Source organism: Acomys minous, assembly GCF_964271855.1.
Source record: "Acomys minous genome assembly, chromosome: 3".
Lineage (NCBI taxonomy): Eukaryota > Metazoa > Chordata > Mammalia > Rodentia > Muridae > Acomys > Acomys minous.
Window position 1 is genome coordinate 142,729,537 of NC_140485.1, and position 27,347 is coordinate 142,756,883.

General features: G+C 46.0%; 1 protein-coding gene and 1 long non-coding RNA gene across 4 annotated transcripts in view; one reads left to right on the forward strand and one right to left on the reverse strand.

Annotated features, from left to right (window-relative positions):
* Nucleotides 1-16,853, reverse strand: part of CEP43 (centrosomal protein 43) — a 30,533-nt gene extending 13,680 nt beyond the window's left edge. The window contains exons 1-7 of one of the 3 annotated variants that reach the window (XM_084775428.1): nucleotides 16,647-16,853; nucleotides 16,297-16,350; nucleotides 13,160-13,214; nucleotides 12,655-12,743; nucleotides 12,151-12,288; nucleotides 8,391-8,471; nucleotides 5,851-5,910 (exon numbers count right to left, since the gene is read on the reverse strand). In XM_084775428.1, the coding sequence (XP_084631554.1) occupies nucleotides 5,851-5,910; nucleotides 8,391-8,471; nucleotides 12,151-12,288; nucleotides 12,655-12,743; nucleotides 13,160-13,214; nucleotides 16,297-16,350; nucleotides 16,647-16,748 (579 nt within the window). In that variant the 5' untranslated portion in view covers nucleotides 16,749-16,853. The remainder of the gene's footprint in view (nucleotides 1-5,850; nucleotides 5,911-8,390; nucleotides 8,472-12,150; nucleotides 12,289-12,654; nucleotides 12,744-13,159; nucleotides 13,215-16,296; nucleotides 16,351-16,646) is intronic. The other 2 variants (XM_084775427.1, XM_084775429.1) reach the window with 2 other exon arrangements.
* On the forward strand, nucleotides 12,800-16,600 carry LOC311593995. The gene is made up of 3 exons (XR_014777894.1): nucleotides 12,800-12,810; nucleotides 13,851-13,897; nucleotides 16,321-16,600. It is a non-coding gene; the product is annotated as an uncharacterized lncRNA (long non-coding RNA).
* Nucleotides 16,854-27,347: the final 10,494 nt, after the last annotated feature.

A 27,347-nucleotide genomic window follows, 5' to 3' on the forward strand; every position in this document is an offset into this window, starting at 1 on the left:
CAGGCATTTGTGTCTGGCCTCTCAACAACAGGAACTGCAGGATAGCCCTAGGCTTTCCCACTTCTTCCTTCCCTTCCTTTCTAAATGATGATGTGTTTACCATGCCTGTCTCCCTTAGCAACCTTTTCCTTCATAAGCAGTTTTCCCTTCTCATCCTCTATGTATGTCACTGTTGCATAAAATATCTTAATGTACTTCCAGCTTGCAATCAGGAGAGCACTGAAGTTAAGAAGACAGGTGCACTATCCATCAGAAAGGAGAGCAGTTTCTGACCAACACCACATAAGGCTTCAAGTTGAGAGACATGGTCTTTGAACGCTCACATTCCAAAAGCAGACCCTGGCTACAACAACTACCTTAATCAGGCTTTGCTGAGCTACCTACTGACCTGAGCCCATGTAATATACACAAGCGGGGATATAAGTCCTCTATGTACTTAAACCAAAGTTAAGAATTCCTATTGAGGAAGCATTTCTATCCTGCCCCACTGATGAAAAGTAAGGTTAGCATGAACTATTACAGTGTTTGGTTTACCCTGATGACTACAGCATAGTTTTAGTCTATACCTGGCCATACCTCTTTTAGTCCAAAAACATTTCTATCTATATTAATAACAACAACAACAACAACAACAACAAATAATGCCACTAGCAACAGCAATGGCTAACATTTATGGAGAATACTCAGATGCCTCACTCCATCTTTAGGTTATACATGTGGGATGTGCATAGCCTAAACAAAGCATTAGTGTAATTGTAGGTAAATGGTAAAATGAACATCAGGTTAGTTCCCCCTTTCCTCTTTCTGAGACAAGGTCTCATATAGCACAGGTGGCCTTGAACTTGCTGGACAGCTGAGGATGATGACCTTGATCTCCACTCCTCTTACGTCTCAGTGGTTGCAGTTACAGGCACCTGGCCTACACCCAGCTGAGGTTAGTTCTTACTACTCAGCTTATACCCTTAGCTTAGTTATATCAAACTGCATCTCCGTGGGCTGAAAAGGATGACTTCCACGGACTGATTTTATATGCTACAGAGTGTAGTAGTGTAACAGAGCCCTGTGTTGCTCCAGAAAAAGCACTCATCTGAAATCAAGAACTGGTGTTAACTGAGTGATCTTAGGGAATGCTGTGAAGATATGAACTTCCCTAAGAATGAAATGTAGGTCAGTATGCATACACTGAGTTACAAACAGGCTGGGACAGAGCTGATTAGCAGCAAGGCGAGGCGCTGGGCAGCACAGGTGCTACGCAGGTGACGCTCTGTCTTCCCGCATGCAGAGAGCACAGCATGTCTTAGGACACACACATTTTAAAACTCAAGCTCTTGGGTGGTTGCCAGATGCAAGACACTCTAGAGAAGTTTTGGGGCCTTAGACAGAGCTATATAGTCTATGGGCTATTAATAGTGATAAACTAGTAATCATAGAGAGATGTCTGGAAAAATAAATTATACAAGATATCTTTTTAAACAATATAGGAAACTTTTGAATACTTTAAAAATTACCTTGCAACTTGCAAGTTTTCCTGATACTGTAAAATACAGATGTATAATATGTTTACATATCTAAATGAAATTCACATCAGTTTCAATTTCTGATTTGAAAATGTTTCAATAATTTTTCAAAAGCACTACAAATAAATGTCTTCAAGACTTAATGATATTTAAACACAGTCACAGAGTCTTCGATGGTGACTCTCTTCTTTAGGACTTTGCTGAAAACGTTTAACTGGGCGGAAGCAGATTGAGACAAACACAAAGCCCATGGCAAGTCAGTGGTTCTAGGACATGTTCTCTTCCTCACATCCGCACACAGATTATAGGTCACTGAAGAGTATGGTGATTAGTGCTTGTCCACAGACACCATCTGTCTGGTTTTAGGGACACTCTTACTAGTGATGCAAGGACCACTTTAGAAAGATAAGCTTCCTGAAGGCCATTATAGCAGGGCATATACTTTCTGTTTGTTATGGTTTTTTCGAGACAGAGTTTCTCTGTGTAGCCTTGGCTGTCTGGACTCACTCTGTAGACCAGGCTGGCCTCGAACTCACAGAGATCTGCCTATCTCTGCCTCCCTGAATGCTGAGATTTCAGGCATGCACCACTATGGCCAGCAACATATACATTTTTTAAGAAACAGAATTATTTATTTTATTCTAACCATACAGTTCTATTGATGAAGCAAAAACAAACTCTATAACTATGCTCAAAGTAAACTCCTAAGCCCCTTGGGAGCTAGTCAACAGAGACAAACAAGTGATGCCAGTGTCTGCTGAGTATGGAGGCAGGGACTACCAGAGCGATCCATCTGTAAGGGAAAGACCATCATCCAGGCAAGACTACACAAGCCAAGAGAGATTAGAAAAGCCTTCAGACTAGAAAACAACAGGCCTCGCCTTTTTCGAGCTCCAGTTTATATTCTCATACAGAAGTGGAGGAAAGCCATAGCGCTTTATAATACAACACGTAGCTTTTGTCGCTTTACACAGCCATTGCCTTCAATGGAGCTCAGGGCTCACAAACTGTATGGTAAATTATGAGAAGAATTTTTTCAAAAAAAATTTTTAATATATAAGGTTTATTAAATGAGCATGGGGGAGAAGGAAAGGGGAGAAAGGGGTGAGAGAGAGAAAGAGAGAGAGAGAGAGAGAGAGAGAGAGAGAGAGAGAGAGAGAGAGAGAGACAGAGAGGCAGAGACAGAGAGAGAGACACAGACAGAGACACAGACAGAGAGAAGAGAGAAGGGGAGAAGGAGTAAGAGAGTGTTTTTCAAATTTTTAGTATAGATTTAATTTTCTAATAAAAGACATAATCAAAGATTCAATCGTTTAAAAAATGAACATCAGAGAAAGGTTTCACAATGAAAAATACTTTTTGCCTAGCAGCCAAAAAACCTGAATCCCCGCTGCAATGGCTTTAGGACTGAACAAGGACTTGGGTGTGGTTCAATGGCAATAGGACTCGGCAGCACAAAGGCCTCAACTCTCGGCCCTGAGGAGAAAAGGGGAAATATAATGTGTGTTTCCAAAGCAAAAACTTAGTGTGCACTGTTCATAAGAAGACAAACTACTCTAGTTTTACATCTACTTGCTATTCCTTTTCCTCACACAGGACTCTAACACCCGCACCTCCGACTCCATCTGACAGGCATCTGACTTATGAAGCTCACTTTTACTATTTCTAGTGTTTACTAACGAAGCACTGAAAGAATATTATTATAGTTAAATTGAGCACTGCACTTACAGAGTTTAATTTGCTCACCTTAGTGCTGCAGAATCCTAGAGCCTCTTGACAAGTCTTTAAAGTGCTCAGTGTCTAGAGAAACCCTCTCCCCACCAGCTGCCTGTCATCTAAGATGCACACTGTGCAGAAGCAGGACCTTCGGGAGCCACTACAAGGCGGACTGGGATGGTTCAGGTGCCCCAGCCTTCTTGCCCCTAGCAGCTCAGGTCAAGTCCAGAAGCTCAAGACACAGGGACCCCCAAGGCTACTAGGAGGTCCATCTGCTCACCCTCCATTCACCCAGTGTCGTGAGTAAAAAGGAGAAAGCACTTCCCTGCAGACCTGGGGGGGGTGGGTGGGTACAGTGACCTGCAGCACAACTGAGGCCCTAAAGCCCCACCCCACCTTGCAGCACTGCCAGTAAGTAAAGCAGGAAGAGAGGAAGGATGCACTGAGGCTAAGTATTAAAAATAAAACCATCTTGCTTTGTTTTTCAGGCATGGCCTTGAGAGCCGTAGCAGATGGCTCTGAGCCTCCCCCTTTGCAGCCAGTGACAAGTCTCAGCAGGCAGAGTCATGCCCACGCCTGGTGGCCTCAGCCCCATCCCCAGGACTCATACGGTGGAGGAGAGAACCCACTCTCAACTTCTTCTCTGACCTCCATCCACATGTGCACTGTGCTACACGCTCAACTACACAAATACACATACTACAGTTAAACGTAAAAAAGCAAACGTCTCGTTCCTTAAAGAACTACTTCCCATTTGACTTTTACTCTGTCCTGAATCTAGCCATTCTATTGTTTCCTAACAACAAAACTAAAACCTTCCTGAAACTGTTTGAAAGCCTTACGCATCAGTCATACTTACACACACACACGCACACACATATTTAAAAATTGAGACAGTCTCAGTACTGTAGCCCTGGCTGGCCCCAGACGTGCAATCATCTGCGTCTGTCTCCAGAGTACCGGGATGAGGGGTGTGCACGGCCACATTGATACATCATGTGAATCACTCAAAAGTGTACTCCCAGAACTAACAAGAGCTTTGGGCCTCTCCACAGTTGTGCCTGTCTCAAGAGTTCCAGAGCTCAATGCAAGCACGTCCTTGGCTTCCTGGTTTTTGCTCACATCCCTGAATTATACAGACACAGCACACAAGCTGCACGTCTGCCATCACACGGATGAGGCTCTGGCAACTGCATGCACTCACCTGCCAAAGCAATGGCTCCCTCTGGCTTTCTGGTAGATGTAACCAGAAACACTACCGGCAACTAGGTATGTTATACTGTTAAGAATGTTCTGGAGTCTGAAAACTTAAATGCATGCAGAGGGAAAAGCAAAAAGGCAGAGGAAGAAAGAGCGAAGGGCTTGGCTACTATTGAAGGCTCCACGCTGGCTACAGAAGCAACTCAGAAACAAGCAGGAGAAGGAGAGGCAGGGACTCCAGGTGCCTGAGGAGACAGTGTGGCTCAGGAAGCACAGCAAGGAAGCAGGAGCTACACTTACAGGCTCCACTGTGAGGTGGGCCAGAAGACTCTCAACTCCCCTCAAGTCAGAGCGCACACGAGGCTAGGATCAACCAAGCACAGCTGTGTCACAGTAAGATGAAAGCCATGTCTCTCAGTATATGTTGGTTTTATGTACTAACTTACTCAAAATGTCCTAAGTTCAAGATTTAAGACACTAGTAAATTTATAAAACCTCAATACTATGAAACATGTATCTAAGTTAATAAATCTAAAGAACCAATTCAATGAATCTTAAGGATACAAACTGCAGGTTATTATCCTTATGTAGTTACAGGGCTGCCCCACCTCTCTGGTTAGAATGTGAGTTCAAACAAAGTCATCTTCACTATGAAAATGTTCCGAAAGTACTTACTGGACAATGGAGCATCTTCTGAATAATATGTAAATAATGAATAGAAAGAGAATTTGCCTTTGAAATCACTGCAACACTAAAGACTTGTTTGTTTGGTTGGTTGGTTTTTTTGAGACAGGGTTTCTCTGTGTAGCCTTGGCTGTCCTGGACTCACTTTCTACACCAGGCTGGCTGCGAACTCACAGGGGTCCACCTGCCTCTGCCTCCCAAGCGCTGGGATTAAAGGCGTGCGCCACCACCGCCCAGCTGTTTGCTCATTTTTAAAGCCTTTGTTTTATAAGTTTTTAACCTGTGAAAATGTCTATGTATTACTCCACACAGAGCTGAATACTACATCACTGCCTCATTCCACATACAGCCATGTGTCTTTTCTCCTGGCTGAGACTGTACATCCACCCACGCTCTTCCGTGCCCGAGGCCTGAGCCAGGGCCTAGTGCGTGTCAGCCCCGTGCTCGGCCAGCACTCTAAGTGTATCCCACCCTATGCATTCTCTTTTTAGTTTTACGTAGATCTCACGGAACTGCCCAGGTTGGCCTTGAGCTTGCAGTCCTCCTCCACCCTCTTGTCAGGTAGCTTAGGTGACAGCTAGGCCTGTGGCCACTAGGTCTGGCTCTCATGGTCTGCTAATAGCTGACAGTCACGTTTAAAAAGCAAGTTTAGAATGCAGGCCGGCAGGAGGCCCCGGAGCCTGAGGTCTGTCTCAGGACGGCCGCTTTTCTCTTCTGCTCTCATGCATGTTACCTTGTCACCAGACTTCTGCCCGCTTGTCTTCTTCTTACCTTGTCCTTTATACCTTGGTATCTGAGCATGAGAATAAAATGACATTTTACCATAAAATATAGATCTTTAAAATAAACTAACTCATTACCAAACTAATAAAGACAGTATCTGTAAATGGACAATTTAACACGTTCCTGTCCAAAGCCTGCTATTTGGAAGGCCTTCAAAGCCTGCTGGAGTGCCCACCTCTGCTTTAACCAGCTTCCAACAGGCTCCCTCCCGGTTAGTGACAGGCACTGGCTATACGCCCACCAGCAGCTGCCTGGCTTCTCTCACACTGGCCTGGAGTGAATCCCACGCCACTTGCTGAGGGCTGTTCACACCTTGCTTGACCTTTCCCAGGAGCCCAAAAAGCTGGTTCCTAAAGGCTGAATCCAAGCCTTGGCTACGACTCTCAGGGTCCCTCACTCTTAGGCTTTCTCTTTGCGGTTCATAAGGCTGCTGAGGGACCATGGAGGCCGGCAAGGAGAGGTGGAGAACCACGGTCTCAAATCCTCAGGTATGTAATGGAATTGTACTTGAAGTGACCAAGCAAGGTGTATTCTAAGCCGACCCCAGTCCCAGCCAGCTAGTGAGGTCTTGGGACTATTCTAAGGCAGCTCCTGACATAGGAGGCTACCCTGAAGACGGCAGGTGGCAGAAGTGTGGCAGCCCTCTCCTCTACACCAGCCTTCTTCTCTAACAACTTACAGCAACATTTCTTAAAACACTTAGGAGTATCAACGTAACTCTTAGATATTAAAAAATAATATGGGGGGGGGGCTGGAGAGACGGCTCAGTGGTTAAGAGCACTGTCTGCTCTTCCAGAGGTCCTGAGTTCAACTCCCAGCAACCACATGGTGGATCACAACCATCTATAATGTGATCTGATGCCCTCTTCTGGATTGGAGGTGTATGCGTAGGCAGAGCACTGTATACATAATAAATAAATAAATATTTAAAAAATAATTTGGAGAGAATAAAACATGTGTTAACAGATTTTACTGTGGTTTTTCTTGAGGATAGACTTTACATGGAACGTCAGTAACACTTCTAAAAAAATTTCTAAAGAGTACATTTCCAAGCAGCTCAATGCTTCAAGCATTTGTAAGTATTTTTGGAATAATGGTTAATTCTTCTATTGTTGTGGGAAATACATTTCTTCCACAGGCTCTTTTGTGGAAAGAATTTGTAAAATTTACCCATGACCTGTTCTGTCAATCAGGGTTACAGCTCTCTACAACCATCAAGATAAGAAAAATATCTTTAAACACTCCACATCTGAAAAGGCCTGGCTGTCTCAGGGGAGCCATACAACACAATAACCTCGCTGGCTACAAATATGAAATTTCTTTGGCTTTCAAAGCGGAAAAAGGAACAACCCTAAGTGACAGCAGTATGCTGTGCCTACACACTTAGCAATGACATACCTGGCAGTATATTCACAAGTTCCAAAGGTCACCTGATTTTAGATACTAGTTTTAGCTACACAATTTATGTCCCACCCCAACCCACAGGAAGCCTGTGCTTGGATGGACTGCACACCATCTTTCTATTCCTATGGAAGAGCCATAGAGTGCAATGCTGAACTTCAATGAGCTGCAGAACTATGCTAGCCCTCTCCTAAAAAACCTGATTATATTGAAATTCCAGCTCCTAAGGTAATGATAGAATTAGGTGGAGCCTTTGGGAAATAATTAAGCAAGAGTATGGAGCACTTGTGCATGAGATTAAAGACTTCCCCTCCCACTACAGGAGGTAGACGCCACCAGGAACTGAACTCACATCAGACACCAACTCGGCCAGGGCCCCTCGGAGTGGGAATCAGTGTCTGCTGCTCATAAGCCATGCAGTTTGTGGCATTTCATGCCAGCAGCCTGAGTGGACTAAGGTGACGCAAACCCATTATCTCATAGGACCAACTAGGCCAATCAGGACAGGTGCTAACCAGCTATGGGAGACCATCACTTTTCCATCCTTGATCATAAACTCAAGTGTTCTATTCAATTTTTTTCTTTCATGTAGAATCCCTGAAATCAAGTCTTATCTTTAATAGCGTGTACACACACACACACACACGCGGGCGCGCACTCGCACACTAACCATAGTACACGTCCCTCTAAATCCTGTCAAAAACAGTTAATATTTCAATACTACCATGACTCCAAATCTTGTCATCTACCTAAGTCTACAAAGCTTGGCTACAACATGTTACATTCCGGAACCTTTGCTCCCCAGCTAGGATTTGTGCACAGTGAGTGATGTTTTCTATTGGTGCAATACAGAAATAATCCAAGTATCCCTGTCTCCGAGATACAAAATTCAAATGTTACCAATGACAGAAAGGAAGCAAATTAAAAAACAGAAAACAAAACACCAACTTAGTCAAAAGGGGAAAAGCCCCTTCAAGAAACTTTAAGACTTGTTACAAAAGAAATTTTACAGGTAACAGGTGAGAAGAAAGAGCAGAGCCCTAGGTCTAGTCTGGCCCAGGCCCACTTCTCTGTCCAGCAGAGACTCACCTTACTTGGGGAGGAGTTTGCACTTGTTTTTCCTTCAGGTGACTTTGATGGACGATGCCCATCAGACAGATCCAGTGCACCCTAAAAATCACAGCTTAAAGTGAAACTCTGAAACTGAAACAGGACTATGCCGATAATACTTTAAGGAATTTCAACATTTAAGAACACTATGTTGACAGATTTCACAAATACCTTTTCTAGATTTTCATCTAATTTGAATACACAAATATAACACCCCGACGGGAATTACCTGTGAAGTATTTCCCTAAGCCACCTTGAACTGGGCACCCAATCTACACTGTGGTATACCTGGTCCAACTTTCCACCATGGCTTCCCAGAGGCCAATCCCCTTTTTACCAACCAACACTAATGACTCTGGATTCTCAAAGGTTGATTTTTCTTTCCCTTCCTGGGTTTGCTTCCCTGTTTCATTTTATGTTAACAACAATTAGTCACAAAAGCTAATCAAGGTCAGAGACGAGTCCTCTGATCCACATATAACAAACAAACAAACAGGCTCCCTTCAAACGAGTTCTCCCCCCCTCCCTCACCCAGCCCCCACCCCCACCCCCACCCCACCATTATTAAAGCATCTGTTCTGGCCCAGCCTAAGTGATCATGGGATCCGTCTGTCTCACTGCCCCATCACTGTGGCTACAAGAGTTTTTGATAATGTGGTCTGAATAGAAACCTTTCCCTAAACTTACCTGTCATTGCCACATGTTTCGTGTGCATAGCAAACACTGCTGCTTTGCTACAGGAGCTCAACAACTGTTTAAACAGGAAAATAAGCTGCTCCTAATGGCTCTGCCCTGAAACTCACTGGCCTGCGTGAACACAGCTCCCAGGCTAAGCACCGACATCTCGCCCTCAAGCTCTTCTCTGCACACTGCCTTTAAGACTTGTCTACCCTTTGTGAAATGCAGGTTTACCAACTCTCAATTCCTCTTTTTGACCTTGGAAAACCAAGCAGCTCCACAAGTGATACAGGCCACAGCTGAGCAAGGTGGACAACAGGATGAGAAAACCAAAGGCAAGGAAGCGTCAGTCTCTTTCAAGGACTGCGTTCAGTTTGGCTTGAGTATGGGCTGAACATCCCTGATCTGAAACCCCCAATCCTGGGCTCACGCTCTCACGCCTTCAGGTTGAAACTGCTCGGTTGGCAAAATCTACGGACACATGCCAAACTGCAAAACCCCCAAGTCTGAAGTGCTGCTGCTCCCCAGTGCGCCAGCCGCAGGCTACCCAGCCGCATGGAATCAGACGGCAACAGACTCAGCCAATCCCATGCTAGAATCACTGCAGCTTTAAAGAGACCACTCAGCATGAACGAAGAGACTGAAGAGGCCACTGGGAGGATGGATGCTTCTAGAAGAGACGAAGATGTAGATGCCAAAGACGTCAAAAGGAGGGCACTCAGAGAAACTTAGAAAACATGTGGTGTTTTTAATCACCCACAGCTGAGACGAAAACTGGCAACCCCATAGCTTTAAGTGCAGTTTAGGGCTGGCTAGATGGCTGGTGGGAAAGGCCCTGCTGTCAGCCCTGACAGTTCCATCCCTAGGACCCAAATGACACAAGGGGAGAACAACTTCCCCAGCTGTCCGCTGAACACAGGCAAACACTGAATAAATAATTACGATACAAACTTGAAATGCCGTTTTGATGAAAAGCAGCAAAACTGAGTCCGATGAGTCAATCTACATCTAGCAAGCTTTCTTATCCACAATCTAAGTCTAGGATCAAAAAAAGCCGTAATTTTTAATTTTCATTATGACATTTCCTTTCAAAGTAACAAAATAAAACAGTAATGAATTATAGACATGAAAAAAATAGACACTAGACCCTGCTGAGTTCCTGATCTTAAAGCACTGTTTATACACACGTCCCTACCCCCACCCCTTCCTGCCAACAACTCCTTTCCAAAACCCACTAATAAATTCTATTTTAAAAATAACTAGCAAAAAGTAGAGAAAAACCCAACTTCATAGTGTTGCAATTTGGAGAGCAAAGCATCTTCTTTTTGAAGATACAACTATCTGTCTGGTCTGCTGAAGACTCTTAGCTTGTACCGTCACTGAGTTCAGCATCAGACAGTCGCTGTACTCTGAATGTTCCTCTAGCCCTTTATAACCGGAGATGACCGTGTAAACATGGATTCCTTGTACAATCCTGCCTTCTCCATCAGCTGAGCTCCTTCAGGACCCTTTCTTAGGCCCTGCTCCGTGATTGCCCAGAGCACCTGCTTACTACATTCTAACACAGCTGGTGCTCACACTCTGAGCCTCTAAACGTCTCTGGGACTGAGAGCACACTCCAGCTGCCAGTGGAGCACTACTGAGGAGCCAAGCACGGACAACAGCGTCTGTAGGTAGAGCCGGTGAGAGCCAGTGCAAGTCAGATCGCAATCCTATCAGCAAGACTTGCACAACAGACAGACGGCAGATAAGGAAAGTAACTGCTGGTAAGAAAGTGTGCGTTTGTGCAAGGATTGACAGCAGGACCCTGTAACCTGAACCCTGGGAAGGCAGCGGAGGAGCATGAACGCAAGGCCAGCTTACACCACAGAGACCCTGCACATGACGCACAAAACGAAACAGAAAACTTTAAAAAGAAGCAATATTTGGCCAGGTGTGATGGCACACGCCTTTAATCCCAGCACTCGGGAGGCAGAGGCAGGCGGACTGCTGTGAGTTCTGGCCAGCCAAGGCTACACAGAGAAACCCTGTCTCGAAAAACCAACCAAACAAACAAAACAAAACAACAACAACAAAAAAAGAAGTAGTATCAGCAACTCAGTTTAAAGCTTAGTTAAAACAAACAAACAACTCAAATTTTAGAAGGGTTAGGGAAATGGCTCAGTGGTTAGAGCACTGGCTGCTCTTGGAGAAAACCTGGGTTCGAATCCCAGCACCCACGCGACTGTTTACAACACTAACTCTAGCTCCAGGGCATCCACTGCGGTCTTCTGTCTCTGAGAACACTGCACACACACACAGTGCATACACACATAGGCACAACAACCATACACATAGTAAGAAAAGTTGTTTTAAAAAACCTTTAGGTTCAAAACTTTGGGGGGTGGGGGGTTGAGACAGGGTTTCTCTGTAGCCTTGGCTGTCCTGGACTTGCTTTGTAGACCAGGATGGCCTCGAATTCACAGCGATCTGCCTGCCTCTGACTCCCGAGTTCTGGGATTAAAGGCGTGCGCCACCACACTTGGCTAAGTTCAAAACTTATTGTGTGTACAGCAGCATTTCACACTCAACTAATAAGAAGAACAAGCAGCAGGGGATGCCTTGTATGATAAGTGCTGCTCTCACGTTCCCACTGTCACTTTAGAAACCAGGCAGTGGATGCTGCAGTGACACATGGTCAAGGATAGCAGGAGTCACACGCTCCAGCCTCGCTCTGAGCCAGGACCACCCACCTAGACAGGGCACAGCACATCTGCACACTTTAGTTTTCATTAAACTGTTTATATTGCCACCTCAGTCTATTTCAGTTTGTTACAAGGAGCAACTTCTTACGCTGGGTGGTAGTAGCCGCCTTTAATCCCAGCACTCAGGAGGCAGAGGCAGGCAGATCTCTGAGTTCAAGGCCCGCCTGTTCTTTAGTGTGAGTTCCAGGACAGCCAGGGCTACACAATGGCTTCTTTCTATGCAAACCTCAGTTCACGGTGCATGTACTGACTCCATTACTTAAGTAAGGACCAATTACTACAATAAAGCATGAGAAACAAGGACGAAGGGTACTTACTTCCGCACTGGCAGGTCCTCTTTCTTTCTGTTGGCAGCGTCTAATCACTTCTAATAACAAGGGTCCGCCCACAGTACCTTCTGCTTCAATGATACCTAAGTCTCGGGCTAAGTTCTCTCGACCTTCAAGACCTTGAAACTAAAAAAGAAGTAAGATTTAGATGCAGGAAGTATACAGCAGGAACAACCAGGTTTTAAATGGAGTATTCTAGAAACTTAAGACATCCTTAAATTAACGGAGGCTAAGTGTGTAGTGACTGAGTTTCGGCAGCTTTGTACAGAGCATGCACTGTTAGGACGTCTCCTGACAGCTGCAGGACAAAGCACACCCCTTCCTCAGCAGCTTCAAGTGACATGAGCAGCTGGGGGCCCTGAGAGAAACCATCTAGGAGACACAAAAGTAACAAAGCACAAGCAACCATGAAGTGTCAGACTTCATTACCGTTCTGCTTGCTAGTCACTCTGCGGAGACTTCACAGGGTAGATACGAAACCATTTTTCTTACCGTGCTAGTTTCAGGATGGAAAACAGCCAAGGTGAAGTCAAGGTTAAAAAACTGAAGAAATTCTGCGACGAGACTAGCTGCTAGACGACCTAAAGATCAAGAGGAAGGCGATGTGGACAGAGCCGCAGAACGCTCAGCGTCCTGTAGGGAAACGAGGTTCCTAAGCCTTTTAAATCACACATTTCTTCTGTTACTAATTAACTTAAGTATGAGCACTGCAATCTTTCTGTTTTCTGCATTAGGGTCATCAATCTGCAACTGCAAGGGCACGTTTATTTCATAAACAGGTTCAGTGTTTCACTTCCTATACTCTCTGCTTAGCTAACGACTGCCCGGGGCCCAGAACACTTAGTGTGTGCGACAGCTTGGAGCCAGGCATGCCGGTGTAGCCAGCACCAGGCAGGAAGGCCAGCATGAGTCATAAGAGTCAAGGCTAGTCCCCCAAATACTGGTAAAAGTTTAAAACTCAGAGGCAGATAAAATAAACACAAGAATAACATCTTACCATCTTTTGTATTTAAAAACTTTTTCAAGCTCTCATTGACCAAAGGAGTTTTGTTCTGTTGAAAATAAAAAGAAATATTTTAAGCATCATCTGTTTGCCCTCCAATAGTAAAAAGTGCACATTAGAGTTCCCTCTCCCACAGCTGAACTTTATTATCAGCAGGTAAGAAGTGAAAGTGGGAAGCACACCCTCTGGAAAGGAGAGCAGACCAAGCTGAGGGCCAACAGTCAAGCTTATTTCTTTTGGCAAAGATATAGAGAACGCAAATATCGCTTTTGACAAAATCATAGTTTTAAAATCCATTTCACAATTGTTTACCTAGCATAGGATTTGCTTCCTGCTATTTAGCAACTTTTCAAGTAAATAAAACCAAATCACACACAAAACATTTATTTCAACTTTTAAAACTTTTCTTTTTTTTTCTCACATTGCTGAGAATTGGACTCAGGACCTGGCATATGACAAGCCAGACGCGACACCTGGCTACACCGCTAGCCCTTCAACATTTCATAACTTCACTGCTTTTGAAATGTGTGGTATTAAATTTACTTTAACTGTTTATATATCTAATACATACAATTTGAAATTTATCATCTTAGATATCGACCATTTGCAATTACAAATCAGTAGTATATGAGATGACTTTGTGTGCCCATAGCTCAACTTATTTATTTATTTATTTTGATTACAGATCTGAACAAACGTAGTAAAAATTACTCCCTGCAAACTGAGCCTGTGGTAAGTGCTGGGCTTCCTAAGCAGCCCCACGTCTGTGGACGGCGTACAGAACGGCACGGGTACTGTGGGGAGGTTTCGCTTGTTTGTTTAGGTTGCTTCATCTCCAGCATGCTGGCTTGTCATTCCACCCTCAGGTGTTTTCTCAAGATAAATCCCACATCCCAGCAAAGATCTGGACATGACCATTCACAACAGCCCAACCACGGCATCTAAGGAGAGATGGCTAAGCAAATTATGACTATCCACTCAGTGACTAAAGGAATGATCATGAAATCAGGATTGAATGGAATAGTAAGATACACTACTAAGGGCTGGAGAGATGGGTCACCGGTTAAGCGCATTGGCTGCTCTTCCAAAGGTCCTGAGTTCAATTCCTAGCAACCATGCTGTGGTTCACAAACATCTATAATGAGATCTGGTGCCCTCTTCTGGTGGGCAGGTGAACGTGCAGGCAGAACACTATACATAATAAACTCTTTTTATAAAAAGACACAATATTGCATTATGCTGAATAAAAGACATCACACACAAAAAAGCACATAAACACATGTTATATGTTCCCATCTGTATGGCTTTGGAAATGATCAAGAAGCTGGGGAAGGCAGCTCGCACAGAAGTGAGGAAAGTGTAAAGGCTGTCTGAATTCTCTTCCCGGCTGTGCTGCTCACATGCTGTAAATGTTAGTTTATCAAATCTGACTTCTTAAAGATAGTTTACAGAAACAATTATACCTCAAGTTAAAACACAAGCAGGAGGAAAATCACAGAAGGACACGGTCTAGAGAATTTATGACCCTGAGCTAACTAAACAACTAAGAGAAAATGGAAGGACAAAGCCCGGTTATGTACTACAAATGGCCAACCTGAACAAACACAGACCTGAGAGACAAGACGTGACGAGAAGAAGTACCGCTGTGGAAAAGCCGGAACTAAGGCCATGGTGGGCAGGCAGGCTCTGCCAGGAGACAGCGGGGAGGGTGGGGCGGGCAGTCTGTTAGGCACTCTAGCTGAAGCTCTCAAGCTCAGCAGGGGAGGTACAGGATGAAGTTACTAGCGGTGTTAAAGTTCCACGGGGAAGCTACAGAGACAGGGTGCCAGCAACTCAAGCGTGCTGTGCAGGAAAGAGATCTTGGGAAAGAAACTAAGGAAAACCGAATAGAAAACGGTTCCCAATGTCAAAACATTTCCATAAAGGAAAGAGGGGTTAATGTCAGACGGTGCAGTGACGGAGTAAGCGAGGTGAGGACTGAAGGAGCCTTCTTGACTGCAGCAAGTATGGCATATTTAAAATTTTAATGGAGTCAGGGCTACAAAAAAACAGCATGAGATATACATATTTTTTCAAAACTTGGCTGCTAAAGCAGATGGGGAAAAAAAGAAACTATTAAGAGCAATTAAACACTTTTATGCTCAAAAGAGCCAGCAGAAAAGAAATCAAAGATACCGTGATTAAGGACATGAGACTACACGGAGGACAAACCCAGACGAAGTGTATTTGGCAAGACAGATCCTCTTCTAAAGCAGGACTATATACACACACTAAGCAGATGAAATATAGACCTACAGGCACAGGTGAGCTCTCCCTGGCCTGACAGACTGGGGGTAGCAGTAATGAGACAGACACCAAGTTAGGATCTAGTGACTACTATCTCCTTGTGAGGAAAAGACAATAGAAAAGGAAGAGAAGGTGGCTTTCAAAAGGCTGCTTTCACGTCTGTGGATGATGCTCCCCAAATGATGGTTAATGTTTCCTTTTGCCTCCTCTTCTTGTACCAATAAAGTCTGATCCATTAAAAAAAAAAGAAAGAAAGAAATTAAGAAAGAAAAGGTGATCAGATGGGTGCTGCCAAGGCCAAGAAATATGGGGTTCTGAGCTGTGGAAAATAGGATCTAGCCCCGCCAAAAACCAACAGAAGAGACGAAGCAGAGACAAAGACTAAAGAAGAGGCTGAGGAAGTTAAGTTTGGGAGAGCTAAAGAGTTAAAAGTCCACCACCGTGGAAGGGTGGGAGGCAGGTCTGTCACACAGGAGGACTTTATCATTTAAACACTCAGGTCTTCCTGGATTTTTTTTTTTTTTTTAGAATAAGTAAGATGAGAAGTGCTTTTAAATTAATTGAATGTTCAGATTTTTAACGGACCAATCAGAATGTGGATAAAGGTTCCATGGTACGTCCCTCATCGCCATTAAAAGTTCAGAGTAACCCCGCCGGCAACTCAATGAGACCGCTTCAAGCAACCCCTGTGGCTGAGATTTAGCTATGCTCAGAGTTACGGTGGCACTTGACGGCCACCCCAACACGCACAATATATACAATACAATCCTTAACCGCTCAGAATTATCCCCGGTTAGTCATTCAACTAAGAAGTACGGTCCGATCAAGGTCTGGGGATCTCTTACCTCTACTTTTTCTTGTTCTTCCAGTGCTAAGAACACAGCCGCTCTGAGTTCAGCCTTCAAAAGGAGAAAAAGGAAAAAAGGAAAAAAAAAACCCACACAAAATTACAAGTCAGTTTCGCGACGTGAAGTGTCCCTCACCTACCGTGTAAAAGACAGGGGCGGGCACGAGGGGGCGGGGGTCGCCGCAGGTGCAGCGTGGGAAGGTCGCGGGCCCACGAACTCGGCCCAGGCCCCGCGCCCGGCCGCGCGCCCAGCCCAAGCCGCCCCTCCCCGCCCCGCGCCTGCCTCCCGCGCCCGGCGAGGGCCCCGCAAGCCTCCCCGCCTGGCGGAAGCGCAGCCGCCCGCCGCACCTTGATGCGGTTCAGGACGCCGCTGTTCTCCAGCGTCTGCACCAGCAGGTCCCGCAGCTCCGTGTCCTCCTCGGCCACCACCGCGGCCGTAGTCGCCGCCATCTTGCTTCTCCAAGACAACCACCCAAGCCGCGCCAACGGCCAACGGCCGCCGCGGAAGCCGCACGGCGCGCAGCCGCAGCCCCGCCCCCCACGCCGGGAGAAGACACACGGGGCGGGGCATCAGGGCGTCATGGGCGTAAGGGGGCGGGGCCTCCGGGGTTTCATGACGCGAGAGGCGGGGCCTCAGGTGGCGTCTGTGGGTGGAGCCGCGGGTGCGGGGCGGGACCTGACTCTGGCGACGCCACCAGTGGCACATTATTAACAGAATCATATTATAAACGTCTTTAAATTGCACTTAATTTCCCTCTTCCGGTGAGAGAAGAGAGTCTATTGAGGCTGAACGTAATGGTCCGAACCTCTAACTTACAGGAGAAGAGGCTCTGGGTGGGAGGGGCGAGGAGAGCGGGGGGCGGGGCGGAGACCCCTAGGTGGGCGGGGCCTCCCTGGGACTGTATCCAAGCTGGAGCTGTGTGTATGTGTTCTGGTTTTGGCTCTGTGTGTGTATACGCACACTCAGCCTGAGTCCGTTTTTGCTGGGCGGCGGAGGGTGTGCTGTCTCTGGTACCTTTTGCTCTTGAGAGTTCTTCTGAAAGAGCAATCGGCCTGGGGTGGAAACTCCATGCTGCTGCGTACGTGGGAAACTTGAACGGTGTTGGCTTGGAACTTCATAGAAGTTCCCAGTACTGGTCTGCATTAAGGCTTTGGACTCATTTCCAACCATGCAGGTGGCCTGTGCATTACGAATACAGATTCATGTAAGAGTAAAGTCATATACCTTCTGTGCTGCTTTTCAGTTTATGGGAGAAACTAGTCTTGAGTGCTTTTTTGTTTGTTTGTTTGTTTGTTATTCCGAGAAAGGAATCATTGAGAGGTTAGTTTTTAAGACTGGCCATAAGGAGAACAGTTAGAGGTAAGAAGGGTCACACCTAACACAAAAGACATGGGTAAGATGGGGGCAAAGAGTTCTTCTGTGCTAGCAGTCTGATTACAAATTGAGCACAAGAAAGAAAATGGGGTGACTAGGTCTGGCCAGACTAAAAGGAGTCCTTGGAATGTGCTAACTTCAAGCTAGGGAAAGAGGAAGAGGCGAGTGCTCCAGGCAAGGAAGAAACCTGTCTGTGCTTAGCTCGGCCCCTGTGCAGTGAAAGCAGCACTGGTGTGGTTGGCAGAAGGGAGGAGCTGGTCCAGGCAAGACAATGGCTCGTGACTTTGGGGAGTGAAGGGCTTAAGGCATCAGCTGATATCTAGATTTGAATATTCAGAAAGGTTTGAAATGCATTTAATCAACACTTTGAAATTGAGTGCCTACTGAGTTCTAGACCCTAAAGCAAGTGGGTTGGAGATGGTCAAAACTTACTTCTCACCGGCAGGCAGCCATCAGTCCAGGAACTGAGACAGCAGCAGCCTTGGAGGGCCAGGAAGGAGGCAAGGGATGTGTAAGGCTTCACACTGTAACCGCTGGTGTGGATGCATCTGAAGATGAGACCTCCACAAACTAGTAAAGGTTGGGTGTGGTCATAATCATTGGGCCAGTGTCCTGAGCTCGCCCAACACTGTAATCCACAGATGGGGCTCTTACCAGAAACTGAGGACACTGGCCAGTCACCTTGTCCTCAGTGACTAAGGTCGGTTTCTGTTGTTGAGGACACCTGGTCTGCGGAGGTTTGTTAAGACAGCCTGAGCTCACAAACCCAGATGGCTTCTGGACAGCTGTTATACTGGGAAGTTTGCTGGTGAGTAAGGAAGAAAGGCACTCTAGACAGCGCGCAGCGTCAGGACCCAAAGGCAGATTACCCTGTGTAGGGGAGGGGCTCATGAATGTCTACCTATGCACATAGGACTTTGATTATAATCTGCCCACAGGGTCACGGAGGCTGACAAGTGCTTGGGTCTGCATGGTGAGTTGGAAGCTAGGAAAACTGTCCCTGAGCCGTCAGGCTCAGCACCCAGGAAGAGTGTACCTGAGCCTGGAGCCTGCCCTCCTTCCCATGTCCTGGTGTGAAGGCCAGAAGCAGGAACGACTCTCTTCCTGGAGAGAATGTGTCCTTTGAGAGACCAGAGGCTGGAGAGAGGGTTCAGCAGCTAAGAGTGTATCCTGCTCTCGCAGAGGACCTGAGGTTGGCTCCCAGCGCCCACACTGGGCAGCTCACAAGTGCCTGCAACTCCAGTGTCGGAGGACCTGACACCTCTGACCTACTTGGGGACTTGTACTCATATGCACGCACACACACACACACACACACATACAAGCACACAGGCACACATGGACGCACGCACACACATGAAAAAAAATCTTTAAAAAACTAAAATAAGGAGCCGGGCGTGGTGGCGCACGCCTTTAATCCCAGCACTCGGGAGGCAGAGGCAGGCGGATCGTTGTGAGTTTGAGGCCAGCCTGGTCTACAGAGCGAGTCCAGGACAGCCAAGCCTACACAGAGAAACCCTGTCTCAAAAGACCAAAAAAAAAAAAACAAAAAAACAAAAAAAAAAAACCAAACCTAAAATAAGGATGGGAAAGATGGCTTGGAGTTAAGAGTACTGGCCAATTTCCCAGAGGATCTGTGTTTGAGTCCCAGAACCCACATGGCAATGAACCACCTATCTCCAGTCCCGGAAGGTCCAGGACCCTCTTCTGGTCCTCACAGGCACTGTAAATGTAGGCAAAGTGCCCATACAGATAAAATAAAAATAAACTTTCCCACCAAATGTAAGAAAGTAAAAAAAAAAAAAAAACTTAAGTTACCAAAATTTAAACTTCCTCACGGGCTGAGTGCCCATGGCCCAGTCAAGTTAACACGTAAAGCTAATTAGTTTGTAAGGCTGGGTGTCATGATGCATGCCTGTAGTCTGGTAGAGGTTAGGAAAGCCAGGAGGCCAAGCTCATCCTTGGTTACATACAGATCTGAGGCTAATCTGGAATATGTGAGACTGTCTTAAAAACAAGTGAACGTACTAAAAAGCTGTAACTAAGTAGATTCCTTTATGAGCAAACACGAGTAGCAGAGAAAATGCCTTCCCAGCTTCTGTTTGAATTCCCTTGGACGAGAATAAGTTGTCTCTTTACTATTAAACACATGTGCAGATCGTCTTTTGGTCTGGACACTAGACTACTAGCACTCACTCACTAGAAAGTTCTGGGAGGGTCAGGGGTGTTCTCTGTGGCCTGTGAGGCTCCTCGTATGTTTACAGGTCATGTGTGTGTGTGTGTGTGTGTGTGTGTGTGTGTGTGTGTGTGTGTGGTGTAGCCTGCTGGCGGAAGAGATGAACTCACTCTTCTTCTGCCAGGATATCATCAGAGTGTGCTAAAATGGCTTAGCTCGTCTTCCTGAAGACTTTACCCACCAGGTTGTGTATAGTGGCTAAAGTTGAGCCTGGGCTACAGGCCGCGGTGTATGGGTCTCAGTAACCGTCGAGTTGTATTGACTATAGCCATCACTTAGCCCCTCTGTGCCTGTCTCTCGTTTGCAAACGGGAACAGAGTGCAGAATATATGTGTATGCATATGGATGTGTGTTGTGTTATTGGTAAATAGCATTCAATGTCTGAAAGATACAATAAACAATTTTTAAAATGTTCACTGTTTGAGCATACTGCCCAGCTTCCTTTTTTTCTGAACATTTCTTTGATGCTGTGAGTAGATTGCTTTTTGTTTTCTTAGGAGCTCCATGGCCCAGGGAAGGGCCGAACCCTAGAAAAGGTAAGCGGCTTGCCCATTGCATGCAGCCAAGATTAGCCACAAGCCTATCTAGATCCCTGCTCTTGCCCTACAGGACACAGTCATCTGACCTTGCCTTCTACGGCTGCACTGGGGTAATTTAAAAAGAGCAGAGTTCATTTAACTCCTGTTCCTGGAGATTGGCAAGACCAGTGCCAAGGTGTGGCTCCTGGTGAGGCACTGACATCCAGCCTTTTTTTCCTCACAAAGCCACTAATACCATCACAGGGCCCCACCCCTTGGTCTCTCATCCTAGCCTCCTCCTGAAGGAGCTTGGGGGTTCACTTGTCAACATGTGAACTTGTTGGAGAACCTTTAAGGCACAGCAGCAATGAGATAATATATAATAGAATTAAATAGTAATAAAACAGAAAATTTAAAAGCCGAATAAGGAAATGTAGAACGAAAAACAAGTGGGCTTTCCCAGAACAAGTTCCATCCCATAACCACCAGGGGGCAGTGCACAGCAGAACAAGACCAGAGGGCGCTTTCTCAGTACTTTGCCTTACCTGCTCAAAGGCGTGATAACTACAGTGTGCCTCCCGCCCCCACCCTGCAGAACCACTTTTGCATGGGGACTATTTTGGGCTAAAGGCAATTTAGTAAAAGCAGGTATGTATTTTTAAAGCGCGCTCTGCCTTCTGCCTACCAGCAAGATGTGCATTTACAAAGGTGTCTACTTCTCTACCAGGGGACAGGAAAGCCAGTGACCTCCTAGACCCTGTGCAGCCTGGGAGCTACTGAGAAATCAGACTGTACCACTTGCCAGCCTCTCCAGCCACTATGTCTCATGTGTGCACCTGCCCATGTGTTCCGCCCTAGAACCCAAGCCTTCGTCAAATGTCAAATCGCTTTTCTAGGACGCAAAGGCTCAACTCCCAGCTTCTGGGCACTCTCCTCCCAGTGCCTCTAGAGGTCACGTGCTGCATGGAGATGCGCTTCGTCCCGCTTTTCTCTTAACCTCTGTGGCCAGAGGCTTTGCCAGACCCAGACCCCGAAATGGGTAGAGGGAAAATGCAATGCCGTGTGGCCAGCTAATTGGCCAACAGTTAAGTTGACCTTTAAGTTGTATGCATTTTTTTTCTGTGCTGTGCATGGGACGCAGGGCCTCCCATATATCCGGTAAGCACCCTACCCCTGAGGTGTAGCTCCAGCCCCTCCGTGCCTTTAAATGTGAACAATGAGAGAAGGGTTTTGAGTGTTTTGTTATTTACTTCTGCATCTTATTCACAATTCCTAGCTTTTTTTTTTTTAATTATCTTGTTGCTAAGTGCATGTCTACGCTAAATTGATTGGTTCAAAAGCTGTCTCCATGGTAACAGTAATACCTGGCACATTCAAGCCTGGGGAAGCTTGTTCTTAGTGCTGCAATGGCAGTGGCCAAAGAGTCGCAAGCGTAAAAACTGCGTCTGACTGTTGCTAGCCCATCTTCTTAATCCAATACTTAAGTGCGCTCCGCACTTACGCCCAGAATCTGACCAGACTCTAAGAGATGGTGCTAGGATAAGCTTATCAAGTGGGTGTTGCTATTATTTGATTTTTAAATTTTTTTTAATTAAATAATTTTTTTTTCTCGTACTAGGGCTAGAACTGAGGACTTTGAAGTCTTCATGCTAAACACACACTGTAAATCTGACATAGAAATCCATTCTCCTGCTAGTAATATTTTAATTTTTAAAAGTCTTTGCAAATTCACTCCAAATTTGTGTGTGTGTGTGTGTGTGTGTGTGTGTGTGTGTGTGTGTGTGTAGGGGGCTGAGGAGATGGCCTGTCAGTGAAGTGTCTGTCTGCCTTAGAGGCACAGGAAACTGAAGGTACAGTACCTTCCACCACTGGGAGCTATAGGTGTCAGGACTTCTGTGGTTATGAATCTGAGGCCAGTGCGGGCTGCATGGTGCGCTCTAGCCTAGGCTATCTGGAGCGATGTAATAGGTCTCATTCTCAGGAAGGGGGCAGGGTGTTGGGAGGAAGCTGGAGAGATGAGGCTCGGCGCACATGCCCTTCCTGCAGGGGACCCAGGCTTGTTTTCAGCACCCTTGTTGAGTGTTACCACGTGTCACAGTTTCAGAGGGCTCTGATACCCCTGGCCCTCATGGGCACTGCAGTCATGTGCACACCACAGACATGCACAGACACTATAAACACACACATACACATATATGTGTGTGTGTGCGCGCGCGTGCGTGCGTGTGTATTCTTTTTTTTAAGGAATCCACAGAATTATAATATTACTATTTTCCAACCATTTAAGTAGTGGTCATTGCACACCAAAGACTGCAGCAACACACATGTACACAAAGACAAGACACACGCTCATTTTGCAGACGGAGAGACTAACACCTATGATGTAGCTGAATTGTGAAACCCAAGCCTGTGCCTTAACAAGTCTCTTTCTGTCTGCCTGCACATGTACACGAAATGCAGAAGAATACCATTCGAGTCGTCCTGGGCCGCACGGAAGAAAGCCTTGACCGGAGGACACTCTAGGAAGCCTCGAGGTGAAGGGAGGGGGAGGGCTGGGGAACTCCACCTTAAAACAGGCTTGAAGGACATTAAAAAAACAGTGAAAGTATAGGGTAACAATACAACAAAGATAGAGGCACTGCTACACAAGTCAGGGTCGCTTTTCCCTACAGATCATAGCTGAGGGGAGTGGGAGGATTGTGGGTGCTACCTGTCTGTGACGGCTAGGGGAGCTGGCAAGGGGCTAGAGCCTCACACTGAAGGTTAATTTTTTTTTTAGAAAAATCATAAAACCCCAAAGCACAGGAAGCAACTGTATTTGGCATTAGATTCACTAGAGTGTTGTGGCTGAGCAAAGCTACAGGGAAGTGCAACCAGTGGAGGAAGTGAGCTTGGGCTGCCACTTGAGAGGGGACTGCAATGGCATTTGTCTGCAGGATGACATCTCTGTACTTAGTGTCAAGTTTACAGAACTCTGGGATGGGGGTGGGGTGGGGTGCGATGGGGGTGAGGGGGCAGGCACTGGCCTTCAGTTCTCTTAAAGCCAATCTATTCTCTCTCAACAATACACTACCTTGCCAGGCCACAGGGGAAGAGGATGCACTCTGTTCTGGACACTGGGGTGGGGGCTCCCCTTCTCTGAGGAGAAGGGGAAGGGGGATAGGAGAAACAGGGAGGGAGAAGAGGAGGGAGGCTATGACCAGGATGTAAAGTGAATAATTAATAATAATAATAATAATAATAATAATAATAATATAAAGAAGACTAAGCAAAGCAGAAGAAAGGGGCTGGAGAGATGGCTTGGTGGCTAAGATGTGGGCACTGGTCTCTAGGCCATCACTCCTCCTTCAGTGGAGGCCTGTCTCCTTCTAGTGTCCTGAGGCATAGCAAAACTCCATATACATTAGGGGCTTTAAAAACACCTTAAATTTGAGCCGGGCATGGTGGCGCACACCTTTAATCCCAGCACTTGGGAGGCAGAGGCAGGTGGATCGCTGTAAGTTCGAGGCCAGCCTGGCCTACAAAGTGAGTCTAGGACAGCCAAGGCTACACAGAGAAACCCTGTCTTGAAAAACCAAAACAAACAAAAACCAAAATACCAAAAACCCTCAAATTCTACTTGTTTACACAGTAAGCACATCTAAGGAAATACCTTCCAGGTAGCATGTAGGGACAGAGAGGTGACAGAGTCTAAGCCGGTCCCCACTGGTGTACCTGGGAGCACCTGGCTCCTGCACTGCAGGTTCAGCTGCCCACCTGGCAACTCTTTTCCTGTGTCCTTATCAAGGGACATATACAAATGTTTTTACAGCTCAGCAATTCTGCTCCTGGATATTTACTAGAAAGAAACAGAAACGTGAAACGCGCTCTACGTGGATGTGCATGGTGACTTTATGTACTATAGGCAAGCCTGGAAACTATCCAAATGACACCAGCAGAGAAGAAAAAAACCACTGTGATATTTTTACAATGGGATACTAGCCATTGGTAAAAAGGAATGAAGCAACAGGCACCTAAGACAAGTGAACCCCCCCCCCACCCCCTTGATTTCACAGACAATGCTGAGCACAAGACATCAGACACAAAAACACCCAAGAGTGGGCAAAACCCGTCTGTTGGAGTCCAGCATTGGGGTTCTGTGAGATAGGAGAGGAGTTCACCGAGAAGGGGTGGGGGGACATTCTCCGGGCTCCCAGGAAATGTTCTGTATCTTGAGAAAAACATCCTGTATGTAAATGTTTGGCAACTGTTAAAGTAGGAGCAGTGAGGTGGCTTGCCCAGCTTGCTGTGTGAGTCTGGTGACCTGCGTTCAATCGCAAATAAAGGTGCAGGAAAAGAACTGTGAAAAGTTGTCCTTCCGCCTCTGCTTGTGTCCTCCACAAACACTCGCTGCCGCCACCACCACCCCTGCCCCGACACCAGTAATAAATACTATTTGAAAGCTGTGCAGTACGGGCAGTGCTGAACTGTAGTCCTCAGTCAAGTGTGTATGCTGCACATGGAGCACGGATGCTGCACGCGGACCATGTATGGCAACTGCTTCAGTAGATTCATGGATTACAAAGCTGAATAAACTTAAGAGTTGGAGAAAGAAAAGATGCAGCAATAACAAAATCAGAGTATGCCTAAAATATAGAGTAGCTGTTCTCAACCTGCGGGTCGAGTCCCTTTTAGGGTCAAATGACACTTTCACCAAGACCACTGGAAAATACAGATACTTATATTACAATTCATAACAGCAGCAAAATTACAGTTATGAAGTAGCAACGAAAATAACTTCATGATTGAGGATTAAATTGTATTAAAGAATTGCAGTGTCAGGAAAGTTGAAAATCACGGATTTAGAGACTCAATCAAAGAAGAGGCCAATCTCATGAACAGGATTTATTAGAAAGAGACGAGGAGGAACCCTGACCTTGAACAGGAAACTGTAAGAAAGCACTTAAGAAGATGCCCCAGAACCCACACAAAGGTGCTCATAAACGAAGTCAACCAAGTTCCCTGAAATTAATTTTACATCTTTTTAAGGTTTATTAATTTTTATTTTACATGTGCAGGTGTCTGCCTTCTAGTGTACATGAATACCACCACCTATGTGCAGTGCTGACAGAGGCCAGATGACGGGGTTGGATCCTTGGAACTGGTGTTACAAATAGTTGTATGTAACCAGGTTTTTTGTTTGTTTGTTTTTGTTTTTGTTTTCTTGTTTTTCTACATTATTGGTTTTTTGGGCGGGGGTTGTTTGTTTGTTTCTTATTCAAGACAGGGTCTCTCTGTGTAGCCTTGGCCGTCCTGGACTCACTTTGTAGACCAGGCTGGCCTTGAACTCACAGCGATCGCCTACCTCTGCCTCCTGAGTGCTGGGATTAAAGGCATGCGCCACCACGCCTGGCTCCATTATCGGGTTCTTATATCTACCACCCTTCTCCACGCCAATCAAACCCCTAAACTCAGGGTAGGCAAGAAAGAAAGCTAGAGGGGGAAGCAGGCATGGCTGCCTTTATAGCACTTCCTGATGAGTTAGGAGTGTAATGTTCCTGGAGTGGGGGAAGCAAGTCCAGTCTTCTTCACCAGAATAATTCCAACCATCAATCCATCAATCCATCAATCCATCAATCCATTAACCCATCAATCCAGCAGTCCATCAGTCCATCAACCCATCAATCCAGCAATCCATCAGTCCATCAACCCATCAATCCAGCAATCCATTAACCCATCAATCCATCAATCCATCAGTCCATCAACCCATCAATCCATCAATCCAGCAATCCATTAACCCATCAATCCAGCAATCCATCAGTCCATCAACCCATCAATCCATCAATCCATCAATCCATTAACCCATCAATCCAGCAATCCATCAGTCCATCAACCCATCAATCCATCAATCCATCAATCCATTAACCCATCAATCCATCAATCCATCAGTCCATCAACCCATCAATCCATCAATCCAGCAATCCATCAGTCCATCAACCCATCAATCCAGCAATCCATCCACCCATCAATCCATCAATCCAGCAACAGCAAAAGTAGCATCAAGAACTGGTAGCAGCAGGGAGCAGCCACTACCACAGGCCCTTTTAGGATTCTCACATTACATACCCTCTCAAGAGTTCCCAGAATTTCTTTTTTTTTGTTTTTGTTTTTTGTTTTTTTCGAGACAGGGTTTCTCTGTGTAGCCCTGGCTGTCCTGGACTCGCTTTGTAGACCAGGCTGGCCTCGAACTCACAGTGATCCACCTGTCTCTGTCTCCCGAGTGCTGGGATTAAAGGCGTGTGCCACCACCGCCCGGCGAGTTCCCAGAATTTCAAACAAACTATTTACAGCTGGCAAAAATCACATCCCTTCTAGAGCACGAGACAAATCACAGTCAGCAGCTGTGGACACTCTGACCCAGTCTCATACCCCACACCTGGGATGAAAACAAAAACATATTTACATAACATAACTGGGTTTTTTCATTACAGTTATGAACCGCTGTGTGGGTCCCGGGAAGCAAAGCTGGGAACCTCTGCAAGAGCAGCCGGCGTCCTTAACCCCTGAGGCACCCTCTCCAGCCCTCAGTAATGGATTTAAAATATAACCACTCTCACCACTTTCATATATTTGTGGATGAAGTTGTGCTGGAGAGCTGGCTCAGTGGCTGGGAATACTTGTTGCTCTCACAGAGGACCCATGTTCAATTGCCTGCACCCACAGGGTGGCTCACGCCCTTTTGTTACTGTAGTGGCAGAGGATCCAATGTTCCCTTCCAGGCATGCACATGGTAAAAAGAACACACACACACACACACACACACACACACACACACACACACACACACACACACACGCCTAAAATTTTCATATATTTGTGGATAAAGTCTGAGTTCCCAGAAAAACAGAACAGCCTCCTATGTTAAAGATTCTATGGTGAGG